The sequence below is a fragment of the Hylobates moloch genome, unplaced genomic scaffold, assembly GCF_009828535.3.
Source record: "Hylobates moloch isolate HMO894 unplaced genomic scaffold, HMol_V3 SCAFFOLD_2, whole genome shotgun sequence".
Taxonomy (NCBI): domain Eukaryota; kingdom Metazoa; phylum Chordata; class Mammalia; order Primates; family Hylobatidae; genus Hylobates; species Hylobates moloch.
Window position 1 is genome coordinate 43,568,132 of NW_026652277.1, and position 21,914 is coordinate 43,590,045.

The following is a 21,914-nucleotide window of genomic DNA, read 5'->3' on the forward strand; positions in this document are numbered from 1 at the left end:
GGCTTTGAAGCATTTTTCACTATTTTGGAGGCTAGAGACTAGCCTGGCTCTTTTAGCTTCATCCATTAAGAGGCATTCCCCAGTTTTCCCAGGTCAGAGGCTGGTTTCAGTGACAGTGTCCTTGGGACCTGACTCAATTACAAAGTCACCTTGATTCCCTCTTCTAGGGTACTCAGGGAAGATCTTCTTGAAAATTGGACATCCTTTGTCTTGCTGCAGTATTTCAGAATTTCCAGGAGTAGTTGTGAAATTAGCTCACCATAGTGGGCTAGTCAGAAAAGCACTTTTTAAAATTCCTGTATCCTTTCTGGAGAAAAAGTAGTAACTCATATCAGCAAATGTCTTGGCTGTGGCTTGTATATCTTAAAGTTCTTTGTAAATCAATAATCAGGACTCAATATTAAGTATATGACACCTAAGAGACCTTTCTGGGCTTAATTGAGCTCTAACATCATTTGTGTACATTTTGGGGTCGGAAAAAATAATATTTCAGACTTTAATTTCAGATATATTCCATGGAAAAACAAACATTATTTGAAGTGCACAGCGTCTTTTAGTTAGTGCTTTTTGTTCAATGGCCTATTCAGGGTGTTTTGTTTTTATTTTTTAAAGTTTTGATGGGTTTTATTTAACAGGACCTAAAACATTGTTGTCATGGGGACAAAAATCTCTTTATAAATTGCTTATTGAAACATTAGTCATTTGAGTTCACAAAGATATGATAAAAATTTTATCAAAATACTGTTTAGTTAGAAAAGCACTGGAATGTGTCTCTCCCAGATTCCCAGTGCACATTCCCTTTGACATGTTGACATTTCTGAAACCCAGCAGCTAAACTTGCTTTGACAATTGGTCAAGCAGATGGTGCTCTTGACCTTAGTCCCAGCACCTCTTTCCCTATATTCCATCCAGGCTGTAAACTCAGTTCCAATGTCACCTGCCGCATTCCAGATGGGACCAGGTAGTATGTTCTCTGAACTTCTTTGTTCTCTAGTCTCCAACCCTCTGAATCTCCCAAGGGACACTGTGTGGTCTCACCATTTCATCGCCCCTTCTATGAGCATTGTGGGGCAGAGCAGAGAGTGGTCATCCTCAGGGGCCATCCCAATGCCAGTTTCTTGAGATGCCAGATTGCAGGCTGTGAGGTCAACTAGATGCCTGTAGAATGCTGGAGTCACATGGAGCAGCTGCTGCTGTTGGGGAAAGTGGATTCCTACCTCGTGGTCCACTCCCACACACCCCAGCAAAGCAGTGGCCACATGCAGAGGGTGTCCTGATCGATTGTTAGTTCACAGACATCCATGTCCTTTGAGAAAAGGAGATGACAGTCCTTTGGCAAGAATCTTTGACCTGCCCCTTGTCCAGGAAGGCTGCCTATGGCAGTGTTCAGCTAAGAGAACAAGATCAAGGAGATTCCCTTCCCCTGCAGTGCCTCTGGCCAGCCTCACCTACTTTACTCAATTTCTTTACAAGGAATTGCAGGAGAGCCTGGAAGTATAGACAGTATAGCCTTAGGAAATTCCATTCAGGTGGTGCTATTCCTGCAGAAGTTCTTCCTTATTGTTTTTACTGTGCTGCTAGTACTTTATTCATCACTTCGGCCAACCCCTGGTGGGAGTACTTGCTTGCACTCCTAGCACACTCAGGCAGTGGATAGGTGCTCACTTAACCTTTGTTGAAAGAATACTAGGTAAGGTGCGGTGGCTCATTCCTTTAGTCTCAGCACTTTGGGAGGCCGATGCAGGTGGATCACCTGAGGTCAGGAGTTCAAGACCAGCCTGGCCAAAATGGCGAAACTCCTTCTCTACTGAAAATACAAAAAATTAGCTGGCTGTGGTGGCGGGCACCTGTAATCCCAGCTACTCGGGAGGCTGAGGCAGGAGAATCGCTTGAACCCGGGAGGTGGAGGTTGCAGTGAGCCAAGATCTCACCATGCACTCCAGCCTGGGTGACAAGAGTGAAACTCCGTCTCAAAAAAAAAAAAAAAAAAAAAAAAGAATATTTTATTTTTGCAAGTGAAGTCTAGTCATCACAGAGAATAATAATTACAGATTAAAATTTGGTAGGCACAGGACTAATTTTACTTTATAATGGTGTAAGAAGTTATGAAAATTAAGACTTGATTTTTAAAATCCTAATGTCAGCCTTAGGAAATAATATAATAGTTAAAATAATTTGTATATACCTATTATAAATAACATAAATAATATATTAGAAATAATATAGGATGTATGTATACCTATGAGAAACAGTGACAAGATGTGTAATTTTTGTGCTATGATCTGCTGACACAAAATGTGTGGAGTTTTTTCTCCACACCAATCAATTCTCCAATACCAGCTGGGTGTTCTAGAATTCAGTTCAATTCTGGCACTATCTGGAGTGAGTATCATATCTCATAAGCTAAAGGCTCAGTCCCGCGAGACTGCTCCCACTTCAGATGTCAGTCCCACAAGACTCCTACAAAGCTTCCTGTACTTCTTAGCCATAAATGGGGATTCTTGTGAGTCTCTGCTTGTGTTTGATAATTTTCTAGAATGGTTCACGTAACTCAGGAAGAGTTTACTTCAGTTAGTGGTTATAAAGGATACAGAAAGAGATGCATAGGGCAAGGACTGTAGGGTGGGAGTGCAGAGCATGCCAGACACGCCACTCTCCCAGGCACCACCATGTGTTCACCAACCTGGAAGGTCTCCCAACCCCATTATTTCAGGGGTTTTATGGAGGTTTCAGTATGGAGCTTGGTTGATTAAATCACTGGCCATTGGTGATTGACTGAATCTCCAGCCTCTTTTCCCTCTCCAGGTGTCAGGAGTGGGGCTGAAAGTTTCAATCCTCTAATCATGCCTTCAAGCTATTCTGAAGCCATCCTATACCAGCCCCCATCCTGAAGCTATAGGGCGCCCCCAGCCACTAGTCATCTCTTTAGCATACAAAATATACTCATCACTCCAGAGATTCCAAGGGTCTTCAAAGATCTTGTGTTAGGAACCATAGACTAATACCAAATATTTTAACAAAAGATTCTCCTATCACTCTGTCACTCGGAAACTTCTAAGGGTTTTAGGAGCTCTGTGCTAGAAATCGGGAGTGAAGACTTAATACATATTTCTTATTATATCACAATATCGCATGCTCTAACTTGTTCTACCTTTACTGACCGTTTCTGAAATTTATCATGAAGAATTTATTGGGAAGAAAAGCAATAAAATTTTGAAAAATATGGATAAGAGAGGGCTATTTTATCAGATATTTCAGTGATATTTAATGATATTCAAATATTATGATAGTGAGACTAGAAGAAAGAAAAACAGATAAAATATATTAGCTTGAAAAAGACCCTGGTATGCGCATGTGTAGGCATTGTGTTCGTATATGAATTTCATATGTAGTTTCAATAATATCAGAAATAATTGGAAAATGGGAAAGTTGCTCAACAAATTGGGCTCTATCATTTTGTTAGTATATTAGCCAAATATACTAACCACTATACATGTACACACAATAGCATATATGAGAGTTTTATCTTTTTCTCATGTAAGAGTCTAGTTGGTCTAGGATTGCAAGGCAGCTGTACTTCATAAGGTTATTCAAGGATCTAGATTCCTTCCGTTTAATTACTCTGTCATCCCCTGGGACATTGTCCGTCTTCTCAGTGATTGAAGCTAGGTTTCTAGCCCACCTGCATTGCAGCTTGTGATAAAAGGGAAAGAGAAGAAATGTGTAGTAAGGGGGTTTTCTGTTAAGCATGTGACACAAAAGTTGCAAATACTTATGCATTCACATTCTGCTAATGAGTACATGATTACGTGGCCATATCTATCTACATGAAAGGTCAAGAAATTTAGTCTGTGACTGGACAACAATGGGCTCAGCCACAGCTAACAGGGAGAACAGGATCCAATAGTATCAGAAAGATTGAGTTCTGAAGATTTTTAGCACATCTGGGTTGTAGTAGTTATATGAAAAGTTAAAAAATCAGTTTACATCCTCATATTTTACTGTATTTCAAAATAAATTCCAAATAGATATATAATCAAACCATGTAATAAGCATCCAAAAATGTTAGTTTTTATTACCATTTTCCAGGTACTATACTAAGTGCTTTTTATGGACTGTATTATTTAATCCATGCAGTGACCCTATGTTAAAAGAAAAACTTTAAACATATTAAATTTGAGCTTAATTGAGCAAGAAAAAAGAAACAAAAATGATGCATATTGAAATAGCCCCCAGAATCTAAACAGATTGAGACTTCAGGGCTGCTGCATGGTTGATAAGATTTGTGAACAGGAAAAGGAAAGTGGTTAAGTTAGTGGCTATAAAGGATACAGAAAGAGATGCATAGGGCAAGGACTGTAAGGTGGGGGTGCAGAGCATGCCAGACATGCAGAAAACAGAAGTGAGGTACAGAAATAGCAGGATTGGTTACAGCTCAGCATTTTCCTTATTTTAACTTGTTTTGAACAGTTGACTGCCTGTGACTTGTTGAGGTATGGCTGCTGGGATTGGCTGAGACCATTGTGCCTGTAGTACCTTATTTAACTACTCCATAACTTAACCCAGTAGAATGAGTTTCCCTATCACTGGAGATTTCCTCAGGGATATCCCATAAAGGAAATACGTTTTCTTTTTTTTTTTTTTTTTGAGACGGAGTCTCGCTCTGTTGCCCACGTTAGAGTGCAGTGATGTGATCTTGGCTCACTGCAAACCTCCACCTCCTAGGTTCAAGTGATTCTCCCACCTCAGCCTCCTGAGTAGCTGGGATTACAGGCATGTGCCACCAGGCCTGGCTAATTTTTGCATTTTTAGTAGAGACGGGGTTTCACCATGTTGATCAGGCTGGTCTCCAATTCCTGACCTCATGATCCACCCACCTCGGCCTCCCAAAGTGCTGGGATTACAGGCATGAGCCACTGCACCTGGCCAGGAAATACATTTTCTAATAATTTCTTTGCTATTGTGACAGCAGCAGCTTTTCTACTTGGGAAAGCCTCTACCTAATTAGAAAACATACAGACTATTACAAGAAAGTACTGATACCAGTGAGGGTGGCAACTGAATGAAGTCCATCTGTAAATGTTGAAATGATCCATCAGTGGTGGAAATATGCCACCTGAAGTCTTGATTGTCTTTCCTGGATCATGAGTTTGACAACCCAAACATAGGTTGTAAACTATTTTAGCAATTTGGGAAATCATGCCAATTGTGTCTATTCCATAATGAGTTATAGAGTACAGAACTTTTAACAATGGAAGCTTCAAAGACTTAGGAAGGCCCTCTGTGAGTCTGCCCTTAACATCAAATTTATATCTAGTTAGATGCCAATTTTGTTTTTCCAAATCAGATTAATTGTAGTGTTTATTAAATAGGTCATCATAAGAGAGTAGACTTGGATCAATCTTACGGAGTTATTCAAATTACATATTCTAACAGTTTCATCACTATCTGATTTAGCATAAAAATCTGCTAGGACATTCCTTGATATTTAGGTGCAGTTTTACAAGTATGGGCTTTTATCTTAATGGCAATCTGTAATAGTAACAGGATAGCAGAAAGGAGTTTATCTAGTTGGAGTCCGTTTTTGATGGGGTTTCCACGAGAAGTGAGAAGCTTTTAGTGTTTCCATAATGTGCCCAAATCATGTACTACTTCAAAAGCATATCTATTGTCTGCATAAGTATTTACTGACTTGCCTTTAGCTATACAACGAACTCTGGAGAGAGCAAAAAGCTCCACAGGTTGAGCTGACTTCAGTTGAGGAAGAGTTTCCTTCTCTGTTAGCTCATTTTGCGTGGTAAGGACATAGCCTGCCTGATACTTTTCCTTCTGAGTTTTCGGCATGGGACCCCTGAACAAAAAGTATTAGTGCAGGATTATCCAACAGAGTATTTTAATCAATGCGATGGGCCACTATTTCTGATACTACACGTAATGTATTTGTGACCTTCACCATCATCAGGCAGAGAGAATAGAATAGCAGGATTAAGTAGACTGTAGCATTTTAGGTGGAGATTGGAAGGAGATAGGAGAATTTCATGTTAAATTGCTCAAAAATGCTGAGTTTGGTTGGAATTTAATAGATTTTCCACAGCATGTGGGACTTGCAAATTATCTTCATTCCCTGAAATCAGCTCAGATTAAGCTTCTACCAACATAGCTGCTGCTGCTACTGCTTTTAAGCAATTAGGCTATGCTTTAGCTACTGAGTTTAGTTGCAGGCTATAATATGCAGTGGGACTATTTTGCCTTCATGTTCTTGGGTAAGAACTCCTAATGCCTGATTGTTATGTTCATGGACAAACAAGGTAAAATATTTAGTATAATTAGGAAGTCCTAAAGCTAGGGGCTGTTTTAAGGCCAATTTCATTTGGCTAAAAGCCTACCCATGACTGTTTTCCCAAAGTAAAGGCTCTGGTATTGCCTTTCTAATGAGCTCACACAATGATGATGCCATTAAGGAAAAATTTGTGACCCAGCAATATCCTGCAAGACCAAGAAAATCTCTTAATTGTCTTTTGGTTGCAGGCTAAGGAAAACTTTGAATAGTTTTTATTCTCTCAGCAAGAAAGAAATCCTTTTAGCGTCAAGTCATGTCCCAAATAGTGACCTTTTTCTTCTGAACACTGCAGTTTTTTCACTGAAACTTTGTGACCTTTATGTTAGTTGCTGTAAAAAGTAAATTGAGTCAATTTCAGAGATCTTTAGTGGGAGATTATAACAACAGGTCACCTACATACTGAATAAGAGGAGTATTTCAGGAAACTATAGGGTTATAAAGTCATGATGCAATGCCTGGGAGAAATATGAAGAGGCTTCAATAAACCCATTACAGTCTGGGTGTACTGCTGATTTTTCCAATGAAAGCAAACAAGTGTGGACTCTATGAATTGGAATGCTAAAGAAGGCTGAATAGAAGTCTATTATTGTCAACCACTTTGAATCAGCAAGTACATTAGATAATAAAAGTATTAGGATTTGGGACTACAGGAAACCTTAGTATTACAATTTTATTAATTTCCTGTAAATCTTGAACAAATTTCCGACCTCATTCATTGATTTTTTAAGTGGTAGAATTTGAGTGTCACAAGGACTGGTATACAGAATTCTAAGTCTTTGTTTAATTAAATCTTCTACAATTGGTGAGGGCCCTTGAATTGCTTCAGATTTTAGTGGATATTGGGGTAATTTAGGCCAAGGTTTAGGATGATCTACTTGAACTTTTATAAGTTCCACACTTTTAATCCTCCCTATATCAGTTGAGGAAGAGACCCATAAACATTCAGGTATTTTAAATAGGTCAGGGGTATTATAAGCCTGAATTTCAAACTTACCAATGTCTAGCTGTAGCGACCATAATATTTCTGGTTCAGGAGAGTCCAGAAACTCTAACATTAGTCTCCCTCCGAGGAGAATTTTTTTTTTTTCTTTGAGACGGAGCTTTGCTCTTATTGCCTAGGCTGGCGTGCAATGGCGTGATCTTGGCTCACTGCAACCTCCACCTCCCAGGTTCAAGCTATTCTCCTGCCTCAGCCTCCCGAGTAGCTGGGATTACGCATGTACCACCATGCCAGGCTAATTTTGTATTTTTAGTAGAGACATGATTTCTCCATGTTGATCAGGCTGGTCTCAAGCTCCCAGCCACATGTGATCTGCCCACCTTGGCCTCCCAAAGTGCTGGGATTACAGGTGTGAGCCACTGCACCTGGCTGAGAATTTTTTTTTTTAATTGAGACAAGGTCTTGTAATATTGCCCAGGCTGATCTTGAAGTCCTGAGCCCAAGTAATCCTTCCACTTCACCCTCCTGAAGTGCTGGGATTACAGACATCAGCCACCATACCCAGCCAGAGGAGAATTTTATATGCTCTTTTGGCTTTGAAATTAAGTCTTGCCCTAGTAAGTTTTCTGGAGCATTATCACATGGTAAAATATATGTTTTTTTTTTAAAATGACCCTAAAGTCAATTGGACAGGTTCAGATATGGGAACTTCTTGAGCTTGATTCGAAACTCCAGCACAGAAATGACCTTCTTACTCTGAGGGATTTGTTCATGTATTAAAGTGGGATTTATGGTAGATAAGGTGGCTCTAGTATCCAGCAGGATTGTACAAGACTCTTCACTTATTTTAACTTGTTTCTTTATGTTTATTTAAGAGTATTATTAGGAACAGTTTGCTAGAGAATACCTTAGAACCTCTTCTGTGTTGATTATCATCATGAGAGTTAAAATCTCTTGGGCTCTCTCTAGTGGTCTAAAAGGAGGCTTATTGGTGGACTGATATAAAACCCAACAATCTCTTTTCCAGTGTACAAGATGGAGACACCTTGCGGTAAAGAATTTCTTGTAGGACCTCCTGATTGTGATTTAAAATAAAAACGAGAAAGTCCCTTTAGTCTTGGTAACTGTTGTAATTGGAGTGACATAGGCTTGTTAGCTTTTTGGGTTTTTTCTTGCTCTAGAGTACTCTCAAAATGTTCAGCTAAAGCCAACCATTTAGTCATATCTGTAATTTCCCATCCTAGTTTATGTTTTTTAATTAAACTACTAAGTTTGGGACAGAGTGCATTTATAAATACAACAGTTAATGCTGTTTCAGTCCCTGCAGGAAATACTCGTTGTATTTTGAGCCTAGAGGGTTTCACAAATAGTGTTTCTAAGTGAATTCTGTAATCTGAAACTGGGTCATCCTTTTTGCCTGAAAGATTGTGTGATGAACCAATCAGTTTTTTGTGGAAGAATCTTATGAATTGAATTTAAATGATTTTCAGCAATTTTTCTAGCTCATTTTGGCCCTCCCCATGAGGAGGTTTTGGAGGAGTCTTTAATACCTTCCTCGCGTTTGTCCCATTCTGCCCCATGATTCATTTTCATGCTTCGTAAAACCCTAAAATCATGTGAGTAAACTGGCAAAGATTAAGTAGTCCTGGATCATAAGCTCCTATGAGGATTCTCCATTCCTCAGTAAAGTTCTGAGGATTTTCTCTTAGATCAAGGAAATCCTTTACCATGGCTCTAAGCTTAGACCATGAGTAAAGGTTATGGCAGAAAGGCCTGGCTGATCAGAGGGTCTTGCTTTGTACAGAGTCTAACTTCTGTTATCACCATCTTCAGGGCGAAAGGGTAATTTAGCAAAGAGGTTAGTGGACACTCAGAGTATTTAGGTAGAGTTGGATAAAGAGAGGGAACGGTTGGGGTTAGTTCATGCAGAGTATAGTCCTCTTTCATCTGTTACTTAAGCTTATTTGTTTTTTGCAAAGAATATTTTAAGGAGGCAGTTTTAAATTTATTTAGTCTTATAGATGCTCTGCATACCAATTAAATAATACATCCCATTGTTTTTGTGGGTTTTTCATTGTTTTTTCTAATATACATTTCAAATAAATAATTTTATCCCAATTAAAACTTCCCCACTGTGGCCATCTTGATTTTAAGTTGTCTCTAGTAAGGTTAGCCTGTTTTTCTGAAAATGGCTAAGGTATGGCTGCTGGGATTGGCTGAGACCCAGCTATGAGACCCAGCTATTGTTACAGAAGCATTCTCCTAAGGTTTTCAGCTTGTTTGCCTACAAAGTTAGGTTGTGGTTTATTCATAAGAACTCCAGTTTGTGAGTCTGGAGGCTTTCTGAGGCCAAATTTAGTTTGACTTAACATCCTATAAAAGAGACTATGATGAAATTCCAGTTGATAAGTGGAAAAATAATGAAAACAGTTCACAGAACAGAAAATATAAATTGCTAATGAGGATTTTTTATATTGTTAATTTCACTGAAAAGAAAAAGGAATGTAAGTTTAAAATTGAGAAACCATTTTCACTTACTGAATAGTTTAAAATATTAGGAGATATTTTATAAAATATTCATTCTTGGGTAGGGTAGCTTGTAGAATAGAAACTGCCAGAGCCAGTGCATGTCAGGAGCACGGGCCCAGCCCACATTCATGTTCTTTGTATTCCAGAAATTTCACTTTCAGGAATCTTTACAAGAAAAGAATCAGAGCAAGGACAAAGCATTACTTACTGTCACACACAGATAAAATCAGAAACTATGTAAATGTCTAAAAATGGGAGAATGACTAAGCAAACTGTTGTGTGTACAAAAAGTAATACCACTTCTGATTTAATTTGCTTATAGTGTCATTAACATGGGAGCATGCGTGCCTCTGATACAATTTTAAGTGAAAAAATTTGGATATAAAATTATCATAAATCAGATCTGCATTATGTTTTTTAACAAGCATAGAAAATATATTGGCAGTAGTTCTGTTAATTTTTCAGCAGCCAGCACTGAGACTCACAACAGCCTAACACACTAAGCTCCCTGGGCCAGGGAAGGGTGGCAGTCATTTCTATAGCCTGAGGCTGCACTTTTCCCCTGGTAGTTCTGAGGAATCCAGGCAGCCCAGACAAGCGGGTTTTGCCCCAGCGAAATACACCCTCTCCACCAAGGGACAAAGTGCTTCATTAAACGGTTCCTGCTTCCCATGCCACCCAACTGGGTGAGACCCTCCAACAGGGGTTGTCAAACATCCTATATGGGATCAATCCTACTGGCATCAGGTTGGTGCCCCTCGAGCTCAGAGGTCCCAGAAGAAGGAGCAAGTACCCATCTTTGCTGCTCTCCAGCCTCCTTGAGTGACATCTCCAGGCATGGGAGTGAATCCAATGAATAAGGCCTGAAGCAAACCCCCAGCAAACTGCAGCAGCCCTACAGAAGAGGGACCTGACTACTGAAAGAAAAACAAGCAGAAAGCAACAACAACAGCATCAACAACAACAAAAAGGCCCCCCAAAAACCCCATCCAAGGGTCAGCAGCCTCAAAGACTGAAACTAGACAAACTCACGAGGATAAGAAAGAATGAACAAAACAATGCTGAAAACCCAAAAGGCCAGAGTGCCTCTTCTCCTCCAAATGATCATGTCTCTCCATCAAGGGCACAGAACTGGATAGAGGATGAGACGGACGAATTGACAGAAGTAGGCTTCAGAAGATGAGTAATAAAAAACTATGATGAGCTAAAGGAGCTCTAACCCAATGCAAAGAAGCTAAGAACCTTGATAAAAGGTTACAGGAATTACTAACTAGAATAACCAGTTTAGAGAGGAACATAGATGACCTAATGGAGCTGAAAAGAACAGCATGAGTACTTCGTAAAGCATACATAAGTATCAACAGCTGAATTGACCAAGTGGAAGAAAGGATATCAGAGTTTGAAGACCACCTTGCTGAAATAAGATATGCAGACAAGAGTAGGGAAAAAATAATGAAAAGGAATGAACAAAGCCTCCAAGAAATATGGGACTTCATGAAAAGACTGAACCTACAATTGATTGGAGTACCAGAAGGAGAAGGGGAGAATGGAAACAAGCTGGAAAACACAATTCAGGATATTATCCAGGAGGACTTCCCCAAGCTAGCGAGACAGGCCAACATGCAAATTCAGGAAATACATAGAACACCACTAAGACACTCCATGAGAAGAGCAACCCCAACACACACAATCATCAGATTCTCAAAGGTCAAAGTGAAGGAAAAACTGTTAAGGGCACCCAGAGTGAAAGGCCAGTTTACCTACAAAAGGAAGCCCATGAGACTAACAGCAGAACTCTCAGCAGAAACTCTACAAGCTAGAAGAGATTGGGGGTCAATATCCAACAATCTTTAAGAAAGAATTTTCAACACAGAATTTCACATCCAGCCAAACTAAGCTTCATAAGCAAAGGAGAAATAAAATCCTTTCCAGACAAGCAAATGCTGAGGGATTTTGTTACCAGCAGGCCTGCCCTTCAAGAGCTCCTGAAAGAAGCACTAAATATGGAAAGGAAAAACCAGTACCAGCCACTGCAAAAACACACCAAAATATAAAGACCAATGACACTACAAAGAAACTGCATTAACTAGTGTGCAAAATAACCAAATAGCACCATGATGACAGGATCAAATTCACACATAACAATACTAAACTTAAATGTAAATGGGCTAAACGCCCCCATTAAAAGACATAGACTGGCAAATTGGATAAGGAGTCAAGACCCATCAGTGTGCTGTATTCAAGAGACCCATCTTACATGCAAAGACACACACAGGCTCAAAATAAAGAGATGGAGGAAAATTTGCCAAGCAAATAGAAAGCCAAAAAATAAAAAATAAATTAAAAAAAACCAGAGGTGGCAATCCTAGTCTCTGACAAAACAGACTTTAAACCAACAAAGATAAAAAAGACAAGGAAGGGCATTACATATTGGTAAAGGGAACAATTCAACAAGAAGAGCCAACTATTCTGAATATATATGCACTCAATACAGGAGCACCCAGATTCAGAAAACAAGTTCTTAGAGACCTACAAAGAGACTTAGACTCCTACACAATAATAGTGGAAGACTTTAACATCTCACTATCAGTATTAGACAGATCAAAGAGACAGAAAATTAACAAGGATATTCAGGATTTGAACTCAGCTCTGGATCAAGTGGACCTACTAGATGTCTACAGAACTCTCTACCCCAAATAAATAGACTATAAATTGTTCTCAGTGCCACATGGCAATTATTCTAAAATTGACCATGTCATTGGAAGTAATTGGAAGCAAAACACTCCTCAGCAAATGTAAAAGAACTGAAATCATAAACAGTCTCTCAGTGCAATCAAATTAGAACTCAGGATTAATAAACTCACTCAAAACCACACAATTTCATGGAAATTGAACAGCTTGCTCCTGAATGACTTCTGGGTAAATAATTAAATTAAGGCAGAAATTCAAAGAAGTTCTTTGAAACCAATGAAAACAAAGAACGTACCAAAATCTCTGGGACACAGCTAAAGCAGTGTTAAGAGGGAAATTTATAGCACTAAACACCCACATCAGAAAGCTATAAAGATCTCAAATTGATACCCTACCATCACAATTAAAAGAGTGAGAGAGGCAAGAGGAAACTAATCCAAAAGCTAGCAGAAGACAAGAAATAACTAAGATCAGAGAAGAATTGAAGGAGATAGAGACACGAAAAACCCTCCAAAAAAATAAATCCAGAAACTTGTTGTTTTTTTTTTTGAAAAAATTAACAAAATAGATAGACTGCTGGCTAGACTAATAAAGAAGAAAACAGAGAAGGAAGAATCAAATAGACCCAATAAAAATGATAAAAGGGATATCACCACTGATCCTACACAAATACAAACTACCGTCAGAGAATACTACAAACACCTCTATGCAAACAAACTAGAAAATTTAGAAGAAATAGTTAAACTCCTGGATGCATACACCTTACCAAGACTGAACCAGGAAGAAGTTGAATCCCTGCATAGACCAATAACAAGCCTGAAATTGATGTAGTAATTAATAACCTACCAACAAAAAAGCCCAGGACCAGATGGATTCACAGCTGAATTCTACCAGAAATACAAAGAGGAGCTGGTACCATTCCTTCTGAAACTATTCTAAACAATTTAGAAGGAGGGACTCCTCCTTAACTCATTTTATGAAGCCAGCATCATCCTGGTACCAAAACCGGGAAGAAACACAACAACAACAAAAAAACTTCAGGCCAATACCCTAGATGAACACTGATGCGAAAAATCCTCAGTAAAATACAGGCAAACCGAATCCAGCAGCACATCAAAAAACTTATCCACCACGATCAAGTCAGCTTCATCTCTGGGATGCAAGGCTGGTTCAACATACACAAATCAATAAATATAATCCATCACATAAACAGAACCAAAGACAAAAACTACATGATTATCCAACAGATGCAGAAAAGGCCTTTGATAAAATTCAACATCCTTCATGTTAAAAACTCTCAATAAACTAGGTATTGATGGAACAGATCTCAAAATAATAAAAGCTATTTATGACAGATCCACAGCCAATATGATATTGAATGGGCAAAAGCTGGAAGCATTCCCTTTGAAAACTGGTACAAGACAAGGATGCCCTCTCTCACCACTCGTATTCAACATAGTATTGGAAGTTCTGGCCAAGGCAATCAAAGAAGAGAAAGAAATAAAGGGTATTCAAATAGGAAGAGAAGAAATCAAGTTATCTCTATTTGCAGATGACATGATTTTATATTTAGGAAGCCCCATCATCTCAGCCCCAAAACTTCTTGAACTGATAAGGAATTTCAGCAAGGTCTCAGGATATAAAATCAATGTATAAAAATCACAAGCATTCATTTACACCAACAATAGGCAAGCAGAGAGGCAAATCATGAATGAACTCCCATTCACAATCGCTACAAAGAGAATAAAATACATAGGTATACAGCTATCAAGGGATGTGAAGGACCTCTTCAAGGAGAACTACAAACCACTGCTCAAGGAAATAAGAGAGAACACAAACAAATGGAAAAACATTCTATCCTGATGGATAGGAAGAATCATGATCATGAAAATGGCCCTACTGCCCAAAGTAATCTATAGATTCAATGCTATTCCCATCAAACTACATTGACATTCTTCACAGAATTAGAAAAACTATTTTAAATTTCATCCAGAATCAAAGAAGACCCCATATAGACAAGACAATCCTAAGCAAAAAGAACGAAGCAGGAGGCATCATGCTACCTGACTTCAAACTATACTACAAGGCTACAGTAACCAAAACAGCACAGTACTGGTACCAAAACAGACATACAGAACAATGGAACAGAACAGAGACCTCAGAAATAACACCACACATCTACAACCATCTAATCTTCGTCAAACCTGACAAAAACAAGCAATGGGAAAATGATCTCCCATTCAGTAAATGGTGCTGGGAAAACTGGCTAGTTATATGCAAAAAACTGAAACTGGACAACTTCCTTAGACCTTATACAAAAATTATCTCAAGATGGATTAAAGACTTAAATGTAAAACCCAAAACTATAAAAACCCTAGAAGAAAGCCTGGGCAAAGACAAAAATGCCAAAAGCAATGGCAACAGAAGCCAAAATTGACGAATGGGATCTAATTAAACTAAAGAGCTTCTGCACAGCAAAAGAAACTATCATCAGAGTGAACAGGCAACCTACAGAATGGGACAAAATATTTGCAAACTATGCATCTGACAAAGGTCTCATATCCAGAATCTACAAGGAACTTAAACAAATTTACAGGAAAAAGACAAATTACCCCATCAAAAAGTGGGCAAAGGATATGAACAGACACTTCACAAAAGAAGACATTTATGCAGCCAACAAACCTATGAAGAAAAGCTCAACATCACTAATCATCAGAGAAATGCAAATCAAAACCACAGTGAGATACTATCTCATGCCAGTTAGAATGGCAATTATTGAAAAGTCAGGAAACAACAGATGCTGGAGAGGATGTGGAGAAATAGGAATGCTTTTACACTGTCCGTGGGAATGTAATTAGTTCAACCATTGTGGAAGACAGTATAGAGATTCCTCAAGGATCTAGAACCAGAAATACCATTTGACCCAGCAATCCCATTACTGGGTATATACCCAAAGGAGTATAAGTCATTCTGCTATAAAGACACATGCACACGTATGTTTATTGCAGCACTGTTTACAATAACAAAGACATAGAACCAACTCAAAGGCCCATCAATGATAGACTGGATAAAGAAAATGTGGTACATATACACCATGGAATACTATGTAGCCATAAAAAGGAACAAGATCATGTCTTTTGCAGGGACATGTATGCAGCTAGAAGCCGTCATCCTCAGCAAACTACCACAGGAACAGAAAACCAAACACCACATGTTCTCACTCGTAAGTGGGAGTTGAACATTGAGAACATGTGGACACAAAGAGGGGAAACAACACACATCAGGGCCTGTTGGGAGGTTGGGGGTGAGGGGAGAGAACTTAGAGGATGGGTCAATAGGTACAGCAAAAGAAAAAAGAAAAACAAATTGACAGAAAAAATGGTAACAAAAATAAAAATAGGATAGTTTCCTTTTGGCTTACCTGAAGTGGCTATTTTAGCTATTAGTTCAAATATTTGGAAATTTTACAATCTATCAAATTTTCTAGTGACAGCATGTAGAAGAGAAAGTTATTGAAAAGTTAGTTAGCTAATTTTTCAGACTGCAAATCACATATGTAGAATTATGGCTGTCTAGAAGTATGTTGTTTATGTTTATCATCAGTATATTTTTATAAGACAACTCATATGTAATTAGAAGCAGTAACAGCTACATAAAATAGAGCATTTTCATTTAAAACAATTCTGATGGGATAGGATGGAAGGAAGAAAATTTTGGTAGAATTTAGCTGGTTTCTAAGGAAGAGTAGTAGAGAAAACTGCCTCAGAAAAAATGAATAATGTGCCTGCAGTTTTAAACCTGAATCTGAATACGTACATTTTTCTTACAGCTGTGTGGAGTCTGGGAAGCAAGTCTGTGTTTTCACTTTGTGCACTGTTGGTCCTATTAATGAATGCCACCAGGTGACTGGCAGTTTTCTGAGCCAAAGAAGCCTGTGTGTAGGATCTAGGGAGTCAGGTTTAAAAAAAAGATGTCAGCGACTTAAGACCCGTGTCACGTGACTCCCTCTACTTGCCAGCACTGAGGCTGTGGATCAAATTTCAACTCCAGGCAGTCCTTCCAGCCATGTGGGTTCAGCGGAAAGAGAAGCAAAACCACTCTTCCTAAAATGTTAGAAGCTGCTCTTCGCTTACCTTGGGGCCTTTGGATTGGGAGCTGTTTTTCACATCAAAGAATATATGCTGAATGGAATTTTAGTATTTTGCTGTCGTTTTAATATTTTCGTCTGGTCTTCCTCAGTTCTTCCAGACGCTTCCTGAGAGAATGGGGGCAGGAGCTCTAGCCATCTGTGTAAGTATAGGCCTTCTTCTGTCTTCTGTGTTCACTGCCAGTTTTTAGGAGAGGGCCTTGCCTTCCCTGTTTTGATGAAATGTTTGTTTAACTTATTTTTCCTTCCCAGGAGGAGGTGGGGAAAGATTTGTTACTTAAATTCCTATCTACTTAAATGGGTATTAGGCAGGATTTGGGATGGCATTCAGCATATTTGTGCACTTTAGTTTCCAAAAAAGGTGAAAGATGCATGCTGATTTATTCCGTTAAGTCAACTTGATTTAAAGTAGAGCACTTTCAAGCATTTTAGACTTTCTTGTCCCTGAATAGTTAAACATGAATGCTTCATTATAGCTATTAGAGAAATCTTGTGGCTAGCTTGAGAAGGAATTGAAGTAACCATTAATTTATTACTTTTGAGTATATGCATGACATTTTTCTGTTTTATATTTCTATTTTCATTTAGTAATTCTGGAGTTTCTGTTTCAGCATGATTGCTGAAAGTGATGGTGGAAAAGCTCGGTTGATAAATGTTTGTGTATCCTTAAACTGTAGATATGAATGGTTGTTATAACACAGTAGCATTAATAAATAACACTGAAATAAAATCCTTGGGGAAATGTACATATTTCTGGGGTTTTAGAATTTTTAGAATTCATGAATTTCTAAATTATTCTGCTGGTGCTTGTATAAAATCTTCTGTAATAATCAAAAATTGGCAATTATCTAATTTACAGAATGCTGTAATTTAAATTCTGATTGTACTATATAGAAAATGCATATATCTGTATGAGAATTACACATATTTATATTTCAAGTTGCTATTGTATTCCATAGGGACATTTTATTTTCTAAAATGTATTAAATGAGAAATATCTTCTTCCTTATTATCACCTTAACTGCTCACTTAAAAAATCACACTCAGGCCAGATCCTCTTTTTTTGTGTGTGTTTCAGAAAGAGCTGCAATTTGCTGTAGCTTCTGATGGCATTCTGAAAAGTTTAGAAATATCTGGGCAATTTTTGACACACAGACACCAAATGGTCACCAAATGGTCACCAGATGGTAGACCAGCCCTACAGATTAAGTTTTCTTAGTGAAACTGCAGGATGACCTTGTTTCCAGGCTCAAAACTTTTCAGCACCCTGTGTGTCACTCTGTCTTCCTTTTAACTCTGAGGCTTTGTAGCATCCAGGTATCCATGTGGTTATTCTTTTTTTATCACCCCAAAGAGTTTCCTTCAAAATCTGATTTATCTGTGTGTAAAATACTGACTTTTATTTTACTGCAGAGGTGGCCCTTCTATTTTTCTAGCTTTATAAAAGAAACAATGTAGAACTGAAAATGTGTAGAATGAGGCAGCAGATTGACCTATTGGTCATGAAGATTGGTAGTCATCTCTGATGGTCTGATTAGATCTTTACTTCTTTCCCTTGACCTGCAATATATTGATCTCTACCTTGACTGAAATGCACACTGACTCATGTATAAAACTTTATATTTTCCCTTACTTTATATCCAAAGCATGTATAAAATTTCAGTTAAAGTTGACATAAAAATTAGATAGTTTAAGAGATTATTCACTCTGGTAGATGAGTAATTCTCAATCATTTCTACCCTTCTCCTTAAGGTTGGCCTTTGATTGTGCTGTGTCTCGGTTTTACTGTAGGAGGAAATACATTTTCAACAGTTGTACCATAGCATGTCTGGAAAAAGATAGCTTTTGGAGAACAACAACAACAAAAATTTTAAACATCGTGACAAAAAAGGAAGAACTAAGTCACACGTTAATACATTCAATGAGCTGATACACTACTTTTTACTTTGTGTAGGAATGAAGAGAAAGCTTTTCCTCTGCCCTTTCTGCAATTTTATTGAAACAATTGGCAATAGATTAATAGGAGAAAAAGAGTTACAAATTTATTCATGTGTATATGGATATGAGAGTCCCTCAAATATGAGATTCAAAGAAGGGCCAGGTGGTTGAAGCTTAAATGCCTTATTTTTGGGGAAGAGAGAAGTAGGGAGCTGCAGGTAATTTTAGAGAGGTAGTAAATAGTTTTTAAAGTGAATGAATGGGTTCAAAGAGCAATGGCCTGGGACAGCGTTTCCCTGAGCTATGGTGAGGTGGTGGAAAGGTGAGGGGTGGAACTTCACCGTGAATGAAGGTTGTGTTTCTATGCAGATAAAGTCTCCCAGCCAGTTGCTTGGAGCTATCCTCAGAAGAATAGATGAAAAGTCAGTGGGGATATGGTGACAACTTTTAGTCTCTTTTCTGATGGTTAATTTTTCATGGTTATTTGATGAGATTCTCAGGAAGTAGGTCTTAAGACAATTGCATTTCTTTTGGAAAAAGCTTCCTTAATCAGGTAAGGAAATTCCAGAGAGAGTCACTCTCAGTGCTTTAGGAAAGAAAAAGGATCAGAGAGACTGAGGGCAGGGCAGGAGAGTGGAAAGGCAGAGAGAGAGACCTTGGTTCTGAGGCTTATTTCTGAGACATTTTAATTAACAGTACCCAGCATTCCAAAGCACCATATTTTGGGGTATAGCTTTTTGAACCTCAACATTTGGGACTTACATACTTATACATATATGTAGCAACTGCTCAAGTATCCTGCTGCTGAAGATATTAATACTTCAGACAGTATAATGAGTACTAGATATTTGTAGTATGTACGTGTGTGTGTGTGTGTATGTATGCGTGTGTGTGTCTGTGTGTGTGTGTGTGTGGACTCTTGAAGTGGGACACAGATTGGTTCCAATAAACTCAGTTTCTATGTCCATTGACTAACCTACTTTATCTTCCTCATTTCTTTTCTTTTTTAAACTCTTTGCCATGTTGTTAGTGTTAAGAAATTTTGCTGCTCATGATACTATAGTAGGCTCAAAAACGTATTGCCAATTTAAATGTCACTTTTGGATGATTCTCTCAGGTGAATCCTGAGTCAGATTTTCTGCTTCTCCTGCTCTTCTATCCAATGTGGCATCAGGATATATTAAAGATTGGTGGGCTGAAAGTGGGAGTTTGCATATTCTAGTGGATGAAGAAGGAGGAGTTGAAATGCATGTATAGATTCCTATCCTCTGGGTATTATGATTTCTGGTGAATTTAGGTCTCAAATCTATGACTGGTCAATTTGTGAATTGGTTCTCTTGGTAATATCAGTGCCTAACAGCCCACTCCACCTGATTTGTCCCCAGTTCATGCTGGTGCTGATAATTTCAAGAATGTCCCAGGCCTCGTAGCCTTTCTCTCTAACTTGGGGACCTCTGCTCCTGTAGTCTTACCACCTGGTACCATCAGCTACCTTCCACGTATCCCATAGCACAAGCAGGAACGTACAGTTGCGTTACAGAAAGGTCATGTACCACATTAAAATATGCCATTCATGGGATTTATTGAATCAACTTAAATCACAGCAAGAAAAAAGAGGAAAAGGATGAGGGTAGGTTTATCTTCTTTGACAGGGCTTAAGTGGGAGGAAAGGACCACACTCCCTGAATTCTGTGTTACTTAACGTTCAAATGTCCTGTTGCTCTTGCCTTCTCTGCCATATCAGCCTTTCCTGATCATAGTAATTATCAGTTAATAGAAAGATGCATGGCAAACACCATTCTGATGAGGTCTCAGATGGAAATGAGAAACATGTTGTTGGAAACTGGAGGAAACATGATTTTTTTGTTATAAAGTGGTGAAGAATTTGACTGAATTGTGTTTGTGTTCTAGTATTTTGTGGAAGGAAGAACTTGTGAGCAATGAAATTGGATATTTAACTGAAGCAATTTCTAAGTAAAGTGCTGAAATGGTGGCTTGGTTTCTCCTCACTGCTTATAACTGTTTAACTGCTTATAGTTCACTCAGAACAATAGATGAAAAGTCAGTGTGGATATGGTGACAACTTTTAGTCTCTTTTCTGATGGTTAATTTTTCACGGTTATCTGATGAGATTATAGTTTACTGTAAGCAGTTTCCTCCCCCTTGGTTTCTCCTGACTGGCATATGGTTCTTTGTACATATGTGAGAAGGGATAAATGACCTAAAGATGGAGTTGTTAATCAGAAAGGAAGCAGAGCTTAAAGATTTGGAAAATTCTCAGCCTATCCATATTATTAAAAATAAGATAGCCAGTGGGGAGAGAGAGTTCTAGGTGGGGAACGCTAAAAGTCTGGCCAAGCCATTGTTTTATAAGGAAATTAATATGTATCAGCTATGTCAACAGAAGCCCAGAGCTATTCTCCAAGACAGTGGAAGAATTACCCCAAAGGCAGTTTAGAAATCCTCAGAGCTATTACTCTCATCCCCGGCCCAGAGTGCAAGTTCCTTGAAGGCAGAGTAGTTTCAAAGGAGGGACTACTGTGCCTGGTGCTTGTGGGACTTCAGAAAGTGCTACCCAGAACCTCCTTACATCTTAGGCTCAGTTCCCACACTCTAGTGCCACACTTCATAGCTGCCCCATTGTGACTCCAAAAGGCCCAGTGAAGCAAGGTGGCTGCCCTTCCAAAGGGTACAGACAGCAAACTTTAGTGACCACATAGAGCTCTCTCTGCCAGTGCCCAGAGTGCATGAGACATAGTAGCCTGGCTGCCTCTACACAGATTTCAAGGATAGGACCAACATTTCACAGAGCCACAGTGTGAGATTTAGGCAGAGAGTTGCTGCAGGACCAACCCACCAAAGCCATGGGGGCAGGAGCACCTAGAGACTTAGGGGCTCAACCTCTGCCCAGCAAAGATGTGGAGGCAGGTCCCAGTGGCCTGAAGGTCAGAGATTGAGCCAAAAAGGATTATTCTTGAGCCTTAAGGTCTAATGAAATTTGTTCCATTGGGTTTTGGATTTTTTCAGGACCTGCCATTCCTTTCTTCTTTTCTATTTCCCCTTTTTGAATGGGAGTGTTTATCCTATGCCTGACCTACCTTTGTATTTTGGAAGCACATAACTTTTTTGATTTCACAGGCTCACAGCTACAGAGGAGTTTGCCTCAGTATGAATTGTACCTTGAGTCTTACCCATAGTTGATTTAGATGATATTTAGATGAGACTTTGGATGTTAGACTTTTGAGTTGATGCTGGAGTGAGTTAAGATTTTAGGGACTGTTGAGATGGAATGAATGTATTTTGCATGCGAAAAGGATACGAATTTTGGA

The 21,914-nt window shown here is 38.7% G+C and overlaps 1 protein-coding gene across 4 annotated transcripts in view; it reads left to right on the plus strand.

The window, feature by feature from the left end:
- The window catches only part of FAM13A (family with sequence similarity 13 member A), a 394,397-nt gene that overhangs the window by 39,867 nt on the left and 332,616 nt on the right, over window positions 1-21,914 (plus strand). Inside the window, exons 1-2 of one of the 4 annotated variants that reach the window (XM_032141134.2) lie at window positions 16,566-16,610; window positions 16,740-16,790. The exons of 1 other annotated variant lie outside the window; for it this stretch is intronic. In XM_032141134.2, the coding sequence (XP_031997025.1) occupies window positions 16,764-16,790 (27 nt within the window). In that variant the 5' untranslated portion in view covers window positions 16,566-16,610; window positions 16,740-16,763. Of the gene's footprint in view, window positions 1-16,542; window positions 16,791-21,914 lie in introns of those variants that run through there. 2 more of the 4 variants (XM_058432961.1, XM_032141067.2) reach the window with 2 other exon arrangements.